Raw genomic sequence first — 13,473 nt, 5'->3', positions numbered from 1 at the left:
TCACAATTTCCACCTAAAATAACCTATTAGGAAAATTTCCTGGGGCTGAGCCCAAAGAAAGAAGCTGACAACTTCATTACATCAAGAATTTATTAAGGGAATGTAGCACACAAGACAATTCATGCTGCAGGGCAGGATGGATAAGGAACCAGCCCCACAATGAGGGGTGGGCAAAGGCCTAGTTCAAGAACCAGCAGGCCTTGGAGCATGGAGCTGCTGAGATTTTTGTTACTTAAGTAGAACAGCAGAACAGTCCATCTCCTTCACAAACTTGTCTTTTCGCTTGTCTCTTACTGTAGAGCTCTCCTGTAAAGGAAGTGTAAGCCAGTGTGTTAGTACTACCCAATTAATAAATGCCACCCAGGCACTTTCGTAAGAGCTGGTCTCAGTCCCATATCCGCATTTATCATCCATAGATGTCCACTCAGATTAGGTTTCATCCCAGACCAGTCACCCTAAAAAAAAATCCCCAACTAGATGGCATGACTTGTTTCTACCAAATCTATCTTCCACTCTCCCTGGGGAAAGAGGGTAAGACTGTGGTTTGAGGTTACCCCAAATGAGAATATTCACAGCAATCAGTTGTTGCTGCTCAAAGTTCAGGGCAGGTAGCTATTCAACTTACCCAACTCTGTAGATCCTGAATTACGAATGAAGACAGTTTACTGGTAAAAGATCTAAAAAAAAAAAAAGTCACTTAAAAGCTGTTCCAAAGACAGAAATATTCGTCAGCAATCATAACACCAACTGCCCAGATTCACATCCGTCCATCCTCCCTTTATCTCATTTTATAGGAAAGGACGAAACAAGTTCAAAGTGAATTCAACCCTGTTTGAAACTAGCCCACAGGCTGTAGGCACTGTGAGGCCAGCTTCACTATTACTTTTCCTCCTCTGCGACCACCAAGATCGGTGTTCAGATCCGATGGGAAAGGGAACTGGAGGGTCGGTTGTTTTCAACACCTAACTTTACCTTATTCTAAAACAGGGCAGCAAAAAGCTGGTATCTTCAGCTGCGTCATTATCAGACACTGCCAGGAAACATGGAGGCGACCTAAGGAGAAAAGCGTGAAAGCGCTAAACCAAAAAGTTGATCAGTACATCCCCCTGCATGGGCCCAGGCCCTGAGATATAGGAAAGGTGAGTGGCAGCTGCAGGTATTACGCTGACCTGAGCTGTCAAAGTCTGTCCAGGTTGCTCTTGCATGCAGTTGGAGAGCCCATGGCTACACCAGCCACAGCCCTTGGGAACATGCGGCACTGACCCACCGGGCGGCTCTCAAGTCTCCACAGGAAACCTACCAGGTCCTGCGGTGCCCTCACTGGCATGACTCCAGCGTGCTCACCCAGCAGAAGCAACTCGAACCATCCTGCCGTCTTCATCTGGCACCGCTAAGATGAGAACAGAAATTGTCCTGAATGATCCTTCTTGGGTCTTCAGAACCATAAAGGTTTAACTGGCCTTTGAGGCTGGTACTAACGCCTTAAACTTTTGAGGGCAATGACCTAAAGCATGGCCACGATCTGTGCTGCTCGCCACTGGATTTCCCCATATTGATGTCTAAACCACTCCCACTCCCCCCCCATACTATCTTGGTTGGCCTCAACAAGCTACTTCTCAAAACGCTTATTCTGTTAATTCTATATGCAAGTCCCTATCACAGGGACATTCAACCTTTCCATCTCATGGTACAGAGTAAACGATCATATAAAGGAGAAGAGATCAGTGCCCTGACCAGTCAGGTGTTGCATCGTTTTAAACATTCTTGCCACACCGGTTGGAAATCGCCGCACTGTCTACATTTCTGCGGGCCTCTGAAAACACGGCAACTTTCATAAAGGTCCGTTTATGTGAGAGACGGCAGATCCATGAGAACTGTCTTTTCCTGAAATGTTGCAGATCGGTTACAGCAAACAGAACGGCGACCGTCAAGGAAAACTGTCACTCTGGGCTCCTTTTTGACCGCAGCAGCTACGTGGAAGCAGCTGCAGCTTCGATAAGGGCCACTGTGCCGCGCGGGGCAACCCCAGCCGCTCTCGGCCCCGAGCTACCGAATCCTGGGCATCGTTCTTGCCTCCGGACACGCATCGTCCTGGAGGCCAAACAGCACCCTGTAGGTCCGTTACCACTCGGCACGCGAATGACTAACCCGCCCTCCGCCACATGTGGTGCGGCCATGGAATTACGGTGCAGTCCCTCCCCCAAGGTCACCGGCAGATTCAGGTTCGATTCAGTCTGGCGGACAGCACGCGGCCGTCCCCAAATTAAACACTTCAGGCTCAGGACTGCCGTGCACCGGCCGCCTGCCCGCGCTCCTTACCGTCAACCCGAGCGCAGAGCCGCGCGCACTCACGGGCCTCGGCCCCTCCCCCTGCGCGTGCGGCCTCCGCGCCCGAAGGCCCGCGGCCCAGCAGGCGGGGAGGCCGGCTGCTCCAGTCCGCACTTCGCATCCTGCCGCCTCGGGAGCAGCGCAGGTGAGTGCGGGGCCGATGGCGACGAGGCCAAGAGCGACGGGCTGGGGAGTGGAGGACGGCGCTGGTGGCGACCGGCGGGTCCCCACAACACAAGTCACCAGCTGCGCGGCGCTCGGAGAAAGGATGGCGGGGCGCCCGGCGGGAGTATATATGGGCCCCGCCTCTCGCGGCTGCGCCTGACGATTGGACAGCGCCCCGCGCAGACCGCTGGGAGTTATAGTCCGCCGGCTTCCGGCGCGGGGCGGGGCGGGGCGGGGCGTCGGCTCCCAGTGGGCGGAGCGTGAGGATGGGAGATCTTTCCGCGCGGGATGGAGAAACCGGTAAATGGTTTGTTCAGGGGCCGCGGAGGCTCTTTCGCGTAGCTCAACGCTCGCTGGCCGCCGAGCACCGGGCCCTGGGCTACAAGTGAATCAACCTCTCCGTGCCCTGCAGTTCAGCCTGGGAAGATCTTCAAAGCTGGGAGAGGACGGTTCCGCTAGGGCCGACCGGCATCAGGAGGAGCAGCCGCCCAGTGGGTTGCGGGCAGGGGCTCTGTGAGGTCTTGGAGAGGAGTCTTGGGAGGGGGCGTCTTAAGAAGAGGTGGTAGAGCCAGAACCGGTTTGGCTCAGTGGATAGAGCGTCGTCCTGCGGACTGAAGGGTCCCAGGTTCGATTCTGCTCAAGGGCATGTACCTTGGTTGCGGGCATATCCCCAGTGTGGGGCATGCAGGAGGCAGCTGATCGGTGTTTCTCTCTCATCGATGTTTCTCTCTATCCCTCTCCCTTCCTCTCTGTAAAAAATCAATAAAACATATTTAAAAAAAAAGAAGAGGTGATGGAGCCCTGGCTTGTTTGGCTCAGTGGTTAGAGTGTTGGCCTATGGATGGTAGGGTCCTGGGTTCCATTCCAGTGGAGGGCGCATGCCTGGATTAGGGGCTGGATCTCCAGTAGGGGGCATGCAGGAGGCAGCCGATCAATTTTCTTTCCCATTCTATGTCTCTCCCTTTCCCTTCCTCTCTGAAATCAATAAAAATATTTTTTTAAAAAGAAGAGGCAATTGATTGCTCATATGATAAATGCATTATTTGTTCAAGGCTTGTCTCTTCAAGGCTAAGCCTATATAATAAAAGCCTAATATGCAAATTGTCCCCTCCACCGGGAGTTCATTGCTTGCTATGATGCGTGCTGACCTCCAGGGGGCAGCACGGGCCATGGCAGGCATTGCTGATGCAGCACTGGCAGTGGGCGGCAGTCAAGGTGCCTCTGGCCCCATGGGTATGGCCACTGCCCTTGCACCTGGCAGCCTGCCCACGCTACTTACCTGTCACACCAGAGCACAGAGCTGCAAGGACTCAGGCGGGAGAAGGGCACGTCTCTCTCGGGCCTCGTCTCCTCTCCCTGTGCATGCGGCCTGCGTGCCCTTAAGGCCCTCGGACCAGCAGGCAGGGAGGCTTCCATGTCTTTGGATCGGATCTATTTTGTTCACCACTTTATTGTGTTCATTAGATTCCACAAATGAGTGAGATCATGTGATACTTGTCTTTCTCCGACTGGCTTATTTTGCTTAGCATAATACTCTCCAGGTCTCTCCATGCTCTCTGAAAGGGTGCGAGATCCTTTTTTACAGCTGCATAGTATTCCATAGGGTAAATGTACCACAGCTTTCATGTTTCTCATCAATATCTCTCCTCCCCTCCTCTCTCTCTCAAATCAATTTAAAATAAATAAATAAATAAATAAATAAAATAAATTTTAAAACATACATTAACCCCTAGAGTGCTGGAGAGTGCGATCGCGCTCCTCCTGTCTTTCGCCAAAAGTGCCAGGAGCACTATTGCGCTCCTGCAGTGTCACTATTAGATGCTAGTAGTTCACTCTTTATTGACAGATGGCACCGAAGTGCAGAAAACAAATGTAGTAAAGGTTTCCTTAAGTTTTTGAATATGTAACTTCATTTACTTGCAACTCATAATTTTTTTCCTAAATTGCTGTAAAATCAGCAAAAATGCCTTGGCAATTTTAGCATAGTTCCTAGGATATTGGTTGGCATTCAAAGGGTTAAAGCCCTAGCTGGTTTGGCTCAGTGGATAGAGCATCGGCTTGTGGACTGAAGGGTCCCAGGTTCGATTCCGGTCAAGGGCACATGCCCAGGTTGTGGGCTCGGTCCTCAGTGTGGAGTGTGCAGGAGGCAGCCAATCAATGATTCTCATTATTGATGTTTCTATCTCCTTCTCCCTTCCTCTCTGAAATCAATAAAAAAATATTTTTAAAAATACATGGGAACCGTAACCGGTTTGGCTCAGTGGATAGAGCATTGGCTTGTGGACTGAAGGGTCCCAGGTTCGATTCTGGTCAAGGGCATGTACCTTGGTTGCGGGCACACCCCAGTGGAGGGTATGCAGGAAGCAGCTGATCAATGTTTCTCTCTCATTGATGTTTCTAACTCTCTATCCCTCTCCCTTCCTCTCTGTAAAAAATCAATAAAAAATAAAAAAAATACATGGGGAACCTGGCTGACATGGCTCAGTGGTTGAGCATAACTTATAAACCAATTGGTCATGAGTCAGTTCCCAGTCAAGGCACATGCCCAGGTTGCAGGCTCGATCCCCAGTGTGGGGTTTGCAGGAGGCAACTGATCAATGATTCTCTCTCATCATTGATGTTTCTATCTCTCTCTCCCTCTCTGAAGTTTATATATAAACTATATAATAAAAAGGGTAATATGCAAATTGACTATGACACACACTGACCACCAGGGGGCAGATGCTTAATGCAGGAGCTGCCCCCTGGTGGTCAGTGCGCTCCCACAGGGGGAGCTCTGTTCAGCCACAAGCCAGGCTGATGGCTGCCAGCAGAGCGGTGGTGGTGGGAGCCTCTCCCGCCTCCTCAGCAGCGTTAAGGATGTCCAACTGCAGCTTAGGCCTGCTCCCCACTGGCAAGTGGACATCCCCCAAGGGCTCCCAAGCTGCCAGAGGGATGTCTGACTGCCAGCTTAGGCCCGATCCCCCGGGGAGTGGGCCTAAGCCAGCAGGTGGACATCCCTCAAGGAGTCCCAGACTGCGAGAGGGCACAGGCCGGGCAGAGGGGACCCCCCCCCCCCGAGTGCACAAATTTTTGTGCACCGGGCCTCTAATATATATATAAATTATTTAAATACATGGGGAAACTTTTGGGGGTAATTACTGCTCATTATCTTAATGGTGATGGTTTTAAAGGGTATACACATGTCACAACTCCTTATATTGTACAGTTTTCATATGTGCAGCTTATTGTGTGTCAGTTATATCCCAATAAAGATATTTTTTAAAAGTAAGCAAGAGCCCTAGCCAATTTGTCTCAGTGGATAGAGCATTTGCCCTGGGACTGAAAGGTCTGGGTTCAATACCTCGGTTTCAGGCTCCATCCTCGGCCCCAGTGAGGGTGCATGTGGGAGGCAACCAATCAACATGTCTCTCTCACATCAGTGTCACTCTCTGTCTCTCCCCCTTCCACTCTCTCTAAAAATCAATGGGAAAACATCCTCAGGTGAGGATTAACAAAAATAAGTAAGTAAGTAAGTAAATAAATGCAAGAAAACATTTTTACATATATATTTTATTGATTTCAGAGAGGAAGGGAGAGGGAGATAGAAACATCAATGCTGGGAGCCATTCCATCCTTGCTGCTTGACACAGTCGCTGCAGGAAAGAAACATCTGCACAGCATATGCTCCAAGGGACCTGGTGTATATGGCATACTGTTCTTAATATGTTTGCTCACCTTCTTAGCGCTATGTGCTCTTACCAGGGCCACCTCCCCGGGAAAGGTTGTTTCCCCAGCTGGGAATGTTTCCCTGGAGTTAGGGATTAACGGGACTAGGGAAGGGAATAAATCAGTAAAACCCCCCAGTGTTACAGAAATACCGTGTGCCACTGATAAGAAACTCAGACTCAGCCGAAACCGGTTTGGCTCAGTGGATAGAGCGTCGGCCTGCGGACTGAGGGGTCCCGGGTTCGATTCCGGTCAAGGGCATGTACCTGGGTTGCGGGCATATCCCCAGTGGGGGATGTGCAGGAGGCAGCTGATCGATGTTTCTCTCTCATCGATGTTTCTGACTCTCTATCTCTCTCTCCCTTCCTCTCTGTAAAAAATCAATAAAATATATTAAAAAAAAAAAAAGAAAAAGAAACTCAGACTCAGACTGTGAGCAATAAATTTAGGACTTGCTGGGCCCACAGCCCCAGGGGTCTGCCCACCAGAGGAAGTACCAAAACCTGTGCCCCTAAAAGCCCGAGACCATCAGTAAGGCTAAAAGGATAACTATCAAACACTTAAAGAAATACCGCTGCAAACAATGCAGGCAGGCTCCTTATCTAAAGATCTTATGCGAGCTATGCAAGCAGAAAGACTTAATCTAAGTGCCAGGCAGGTAGCTAATCACCATAGCTAAGAACAATCACGCTTAAGCTACATAACCTTTACTCAGGCCATAGAATAGGAAAACCTCCTTCAGTTATTTCCTTATAGCTTAACAGTAGAGCAATAGAATAGTAACCTTAGAATAGAAATAACAAACTAGCCCTTATAATGAAACACAGAGACTAACCTTTAGAATAGAATGTAGAAACATGGGCAATAGATAAGATTAAAATCAGCAGAGCTAAATAGAACTAAGATTTTTAGCAAAGGTCAGGTAAGAAACTGTAAACATAAAACAAGAAACTGTAAAAGGTCAAAGGAGGACCCAAAACATACCATGACGTAACTGTAGACGCATGCTTATAGAATCAAATCGTATAAATACAGTTGTAACAGGGCAATAAAAAAGAACCTGACTATGCTGATCATCTGAACGCTGTCTCCATGTCCTTCATTCTTTGCCGACACCGTCCACACCTTTGGGAACCCCCGGACCTCTGGGGCTGGACCCCGGCACATCAATGATGAAAATCATTGATCAGCTGCCTTCTGCATGCCTCCCTGCTAGGGATTGAGCCTGCAACCTGTGGATATGCCCGCAACTGGGAATCAAACCGGTGACCTCTTTGTTCAAGCCACACTGATGGGACAGCAAGAAAACATTTAGATCATGTGATTTGCCTGCCCCCAAACCACTGACTTCTCAACACATTTGGTGTGAAAGCTGAAGTCCCCAGGCTGGCCTATGAAGCCTCCTCCTCTCTACCATCATCGCCACCACTTACTTCCTCCTTTCTGTTCCCTCTTCCCAGCCTCTCAGCTCTTGGAGTACGCTTTTTTTTTTTTAATCCTCACCTGAGGATATTTTTCCACTTTTTTTTTTAAACTAGAGGCCCAATGCATGAAATTTGTGCAAGAGTAGGCCTTCCTTCCCCCCTCCCTCCCCCTCTGCCTCCACTGGCTTCCCTCTGGCACCCGGGACCCAGGCTTCCCTCACAGCCCACTTCATCTGGAAGGTCGTCTGGAAGGTTGTCTAGAAGGATGTCTGGTCTAATTAGAATATTATGCTTTTATTATTATAGATACTAGAGGCCCGCTGCACGAAATTTGTGCACTGGTGGTGTGTGTGTGTGTGTGTGTCTCAGCCCAGCCTGCACCCTTTCCAATCTGGGATCCCTCTCACAATCTGGGACTGCTGGCTCCCAACTGCTCGCCTACATGCCTGCCTGATTGCCCCTAACTGCTTCTGCCTGCCAGCCTGATCGCCCCCTAACCGCTCCCCTGCCAGCCTGATCGACTCCTAACTGCTCCCCTGCTGGCCCGATTGCTCCCAACTGCCCTCTCCTGCCGGCCTAGTCATCCCTAATTGCCCTCCCCTGCCGGCCTGGTCCCCCACAACTGACCTTTCCTCCCCACCTGGTCTCCCCCAACTGCCCTCCCCTACCAGCCTGGTTGCCCCTAACTGCCTTCCCCTGCTGGCCATCTTGTGACCACATGGAGGCGGCCATCTTTGGCCACATAGGGGCAGCCTTCTTGTGTGAGAGTGTGCTGGTCAATTTGCATATTACCTCTTTATTATGTAGGATATTTTTATTGATTTCAGAGAGGAAAGGAGAGAAACATCAGTGATGAGAGAGAATCATCGATGGGCTGCCTCCTGCACGCCTCCTACTGGAGATCAAGCCAGCAACCTAGGCATATGCCCTTAACTGGAATTGAACCTGGGATCCTTCAGTCCACAGGCCAATGCTCTATCCACTGAGCCAAACTGGTGAGGGCTTTCCACTTATTTTTAGAGAGAGTGGAAGGGAGAGGGAGAGACAGAGAGAAATATCAATGAGAGAGAGACACATCAATTGGTTGCCTCCCGTATGCACCCTGACCAGGGCCAGGATACGTGCCTGGGCTGGAATAATTACTAAGTGAATTACCCTTCAGTCCACAAGCCGACGCTCTATCCACTGAGCCAAACCGGCGAGGGCTGGAGTACTCTTTGCCTGCTCCCAGTTTAGGGCCTTTGCTCTTGCTGTTCTTCCTGCCTGGAACTATCCTCCCTGGATTTCACATAAGCCTCATTACTCCCTCACCCTCTCACTTCCCCTGATGTCTGTTCATATGTCACCTCAGACCACCCTATTTTTTAAAATATATTTTTATTGATTTCAGAGAGGAAGGGAGAGGGAGAGAGGGAAAGAAACATCAATGATGAGAGAGAAATATTGGTCAGCTGCCTACTGCACACCCCACACAGGGGATGGAGCCTGCAACCCGGGCATGTGCCCTGACTGGGCTCCTGGTTCATAGGTCGAAACTCAACCACTGAGCCACGCCGGCTGGACCAGATCATCCTATTTTGATACAACATGCTGTCACCCTTCAAGCCATTGCCCTGTTTGTATTTATAGCACTGATTGCGCCCTGTCATCACATTATCTATGTATTTATTGTCTGTCTTCCCCAATACAATGTGAACCCCCAGGACGGGAATTGTGTCTCTTTATTTTCAGTGCAGCATAAATGCCTAAGTATATAAGACAGCTAGCACTTACTGAAATAATTACTAAGTGAATGAATTAATGAATGAATAAAACTTGACTAAGGCCACATTGGAACTTAAACCCAGATCTGTCTAATGCAAATATGCATGTATTTACCTGTTAGGGTACACAGTTCTTCCTGAACTACCCTGTGAGGTGGGCATGTGATTTGCCTCTCTTAGCAGAAGGCGGAGCAGGGATGGGGAGGGGAAACGACTTGCCCTCAGGTCAGCTGACATCTGGATTCCAGTGTCCGAGCGGTCAGGCAGGCACGTGACCCCTGCCCACAGGGAGAGGAAGTTCTGGGGGCCTGATGCTGACAGTGCACTGCCCGCATGTGCTGATCGTAAGGCTTCTAGGAAGACTGGGCTCAAACTGCCTTCCAGGCTGTTTCATGCCTCGCCGCCTTTGCTCAGCAGCCCTTCTGCCCTGGCCGCCCAGCTGCCATTGTCCTTAGAGACCGTTTCAGCGTCACCTCCTCCGAGAGGTCTCCTCTCAGGTCAGGGTCCGTGGGGCTCCAGAAAGCGCCTCGGGCGCCCCCCGCCCCCCCCCCTCGGGGGCAGGAAAGAAGCATCTATAACCCATCAGCTTTCTGGAGTGGTGTCTCCGGGTCCAGCCGCAGGGGCCCAACTGGGGACCTAGCAGGAGGGTGGGGCCGAGGGAGAAACATCCCCGCAGACGGATGCAGGAACGACGTGGCCGATCCAGCACTGCAGCTTAGGCAGTGCCCGCGGGACTGTCTCCCCACTTCTCCCACCCTCCTCCCGACATCTCGTTTAATCTTTTCACCCGTGACGTGGGGTTACTCGTATCCCCATCGTACAGAGGGGAAACTGAGGCTCACAGAGTCAGTGACTTGCCCAGGTGTCTTCACCGGCCCGTTTCCCCGGGGTCAGGGTTCCTGGGCTGGTAACACCCGGGCTCCAGTCCTCCACTTGCGGGGGACGGGTCGCTCAGAGCCCGGGGGGGCGGGGGGCGGGGGGCGGGGGCGGGGGCGGGGCCACCCTTCCCGGCCTCGGGGCGGGGCGGGGCGGCCGGTGACCGCGGGACAGGCTGGAGGCGAGACTCGGCCATGGAGGGGAAGGGCTGCCGCTACCAGTTTCGGGTCGTGGTGCTGGGGGACGCGACGGTGGGTAAGACATCGCTGCTGCGACGCTTCGTGGAGGGCGCGGCCGGGGCCCTGGAGCCCGAGCCGGAGCTGGAGGCGGCGCCCACCGTGGGCGTCGAGTTCTACGGCCGCGCGGTGCAGCTGCCGGCGGGCCCGCGGGTCAAGCTGCAGCTCTGGGACACCGCGGGCCAGGAGCGCTTCAGGTGCGGGCGAGGGCGCGCTGTGGGTGCGCGGTGGGCGGCGGAGGGGCCCGGAGCGGGGGGCGAGGAGGTGAGGGACCTCGGGTTTGGGGATCCCCTCAGAGGGGTCCGCCTCAGTGGCCCCGTTAGAGGTGCGGGTCTCCAGCCCTTCCCTCTCGAGTCCCGCCGCCTACAAATGCAGCTGGTGGGCGCGGCCCGAGCCAGGTGCTGGAGACCTGTTGCGCCTCCCCCCACCCCCACCCCCACCCCCACCCCGTCAGGAATGCAGGCCTTGGGTGGGGGAGGACCCTAACGGAAGCCCGGAGGGATGAAGGATGTGGGTGCTGAGCGGGCCCACGGGAGCACGGAGCGCGAGGTCCGGGGGATGGGAAAGGAGAGGTTTGCGTTGGCCTTGACGGATGCGTAGGAGTTTGCCAGGCAGAGAACGGGAAGCGGACTTTCCGGCGGGCACACGTCCGGCCTCCTCCAGGAAGGGCGGGAGGAATGGTCGGGAGAGAATGTGCATCAAACTCACCCGCTACCTGGGAGGCGCGCACCCTTGGGAGAGAGACGGCGTCCAGGAGCCGAGGCACAGGCCGTGTGAAATGAGCTGTAATGGGGAGAAGGAAGGGGGGGGCGGCAGTGGATGCAGGGGAGGTCCTGCCTCTGGGGGGGCCTTGAAGGTAGGTACAGGGCTCTCCCCATTTACTCCTTACTCCTCAATCCCATCAGGTGCATGACCAGGTCTTTTTACCGGAATGTGGTGGGTGTCCTGCTGGTTTTCGATGTGACAAACAGGAAGTCCTTTGAACACATTCCAGACTGGCACCAGGAGGTCATGGCCACTCAGGGCCCCGACAAGGCAGTCTTCCTGCTTCTGGGCCACAAGAGTGACCTGGAGAGCACCCGCTGTGTCTCGGCCCAGGAGGCAGAGGAGCTGGCTGCCTCCCTGGGCATGGCCTTCATGGAAACCTCCGCCAAAAAGAACTGCAATGTGGACCAAGCTTTCCAGACACTTGCCAACGCCATCCAGCAAGCCCTGCAGCAGGGGGACATCAAGCTGGAGGAGGACTGGGGAGGCATCCGGCTCATCAAGCCTCAAATCCCCAGGCTCCCCAGCAGGAAGCAGCATGCAGGCCCCTGCCAGTGTTGACTCTGGGAGGGAAGGGGTTAAACCAGTGCGAACCTCAGATGTGCTGGTGGGATGGAGACTGTTTCTCCAAAGTTCAAATGGCGGAATATACCCGAAGGGATCATAGAAACAATATCCTGGCCTAGTCATGGCTCCTGAGTCTGGGGTCTTAGAGCTCAGCCCCTTTCCACCAGAAAGGTCTAGGCTCTGGCCAGGTAGCTCAGCTGGTTAGAGTGTCGTCCCAATACGCCAAGGTTGTCCGTTAGATCGCATACAAGTATCAACCAAAGAATGCACGAATAGTGGAACAATAAATCAGTGTCTCTCCCTTCCTCTCTCTCTAAAATCAATCAACAAAAGAAAGTTCTAGAGGCAGGTATACAGCTCCCTGTTAAGCCTGCTTAGTCATAAAACACCCTGCCTCAAGGGAGTAGGGGGTGGGGAGGTGCATGAATGAGATAATGGATGGGATAAGCTCAGCCAGAACCTGCCACTTGCTGAGAACTAAATGACAAGAACTGTCATCACCACTCCTCTTGGCTGGGATGTGGCCATTTCCAGCAGCCTTCTGGGGCTGGGACGCTGAGACGCTGAGTCTGTACACGCTGCACAGGTGAGGATGAGTGCAGGGAATTTCAGGGGGAGCCTGGCTCAGAGCCTCCTTAGGTCCTCAGGCTTGGATGAGTCTGGGCATGGAAATAAGGTGTGGTTGTTGCTGCCCAGTGCCCTTGGTCCAAGGCCAGGGACTGGATCTGGATCTGGGAGGCCGGGCTGAAGAACCCATAGCCTCCTCCTCACCCTTATCCCCACCCCACGCCCCCCAGCTGCTGGGAGTGCTGTGGAATGAGGAAGACACTCTCTGGGAACTCGCCACCCCTCAGGGACAGCCCACATCCAATGTGGATCTAATGGGGGCAGGATATTCAAAGGCCAGGCCTTCTTGTCTCAATGCTGAACAACTCTGAAGGCCAAATCTCACTTTATCACTCACTAGAGGCCTGGTGCACAAAATTCATGCACTTGGCGGGGGGTTGTCCCTCAGCCCCGCCTATGCCCTCTCACACTCCGGGAGCCCTAGGGCAGTGCTGGCAAACCTTTTGAGCTCGGTGTGTCAACATTTTGAAAAACCCTAACTTAACTCTGGTGCCGTGTCACGTATAGAAATTTTTTGATATTTGCAACCATAGTAAAACAAAGATTTATATTTTTGATATTTATTTTATATATTTAAATGCCATTTAACAAAGAAAAATCAACCAAAAAAAATGAATTCGCGTGTCATAGGTTCGCCATCACTGCCCTAGGGTGATGTCCGACTGCCACTAGCTGAGAACTAAATGACAAGAACTGTCATCACTACTCCTCTTGGCTGGGATGTGGCCATTTCCAGCAGCCTTCCAGGGCTGGGACACTGAGTCTGTACACTGCTGCACAGGTGAGGATGAGTGCAGGGAATTTCAGGACATCCTCAGCGCTGCCATGGAGGTGGGAGAGGCTCCCATCACCGCTGCTGTGCTCGCCAGCCATGAGCCTGGCTTCTGGCTGAGCGGCACTTCCTCCGTGGGAGGGCACTGACAACCAGGGCCAGCTCCTGCATTGAGCGTCTGCCCCTTGGTGGTCAGTGCATGTCATAGCGATCGGTCGTTCTGCTGTTCGGTCAGTTTGCAT

At 52.7% G+C, this 13,473-nt stretch overlaps 2 protein-coding genes across 3 annotated transcripts; one reads left to right on the top strand and one right to left on the bottom strand.

Moving 5' to 3' along the window:
* Nucleotides 1–76: 76 nt before the first annotated feature.
* LOC308516754 (uncharacterized protein) lies at nucleotides 77–2,596 on the bottom strand. Of its 2 annotated transcripts, none has more exons than XR_013995778.1 (5): nucleotides 2,320–2,595; nucleotides 1,301–1,390; nucleotides 973–1,053; nucleotides 626–677; nucleotides 77–306 (listed from the first exon to the last, which is right to left on the bottom strand). XR_013995778.1 is itself a non-coding variant. In XM_081087840.1 (5 exons), exons 1-5 carry the CDS (start codon nucleotides 2,447–2,449, stop codon nucleotides 229–231), a joined length of 387 nt encoding a protein of 128 aa, XP_080943966.1. In that variant the 5' UTR covers nucleotides 2,450–2,596; the 3' UTR covers nucleotides 77–228. The 2 variants fall into 2 exon arrangements, 1 of the variants encoding a protein (XP_080943966.1); XM_081087840.1 differs by having other exon boundaries at nucleotides 1,345–1,390; nucleotides 2,320–2,596.
* A 7,839-nt stretch (nucleotides 2,597–10,435) lies between these two features.
* Nucleotides 10,436–12,137, top strand: RAB42 (RAB42, member RAS oncogene family). Its single transcript, XM_081087833.1, has 2 exons — nucleotides 10,436–10,697; nucleotides 11,406–12,137. The coding sequence occupies exons 1-2, from the start codon at nucleotides 10,459–10,461 to the stop codon at nucleotides 11,824–11,826; spliced, it is 660 nt and encodes a 219-aa protein (XP_080943959.1). The 5' UTR covers nucleotides 10,436–10,458; the 3' UTR covers nucleotides 11,827–12,137.
* Nucleotides 12,138–13,473: the final 1,336 nt, after the last annotated feature.

Source organism: Myotis nattereri (genome assembly GCF_964212035.1).
Source record: "Myotis nattereri genome assembly, chromosome: 3".
Classification (NCBI taxonomy): Eukaryota; Metazoa; Chordata; class Mammalia; order Chiroptera; family Vespertilionidae; genus Myotis; species Myotis nattereri.
Note: the sequence above shows the minus strand (reverse complement) of the source record. Positions and strands in the feature narration are given on the sequence as shown.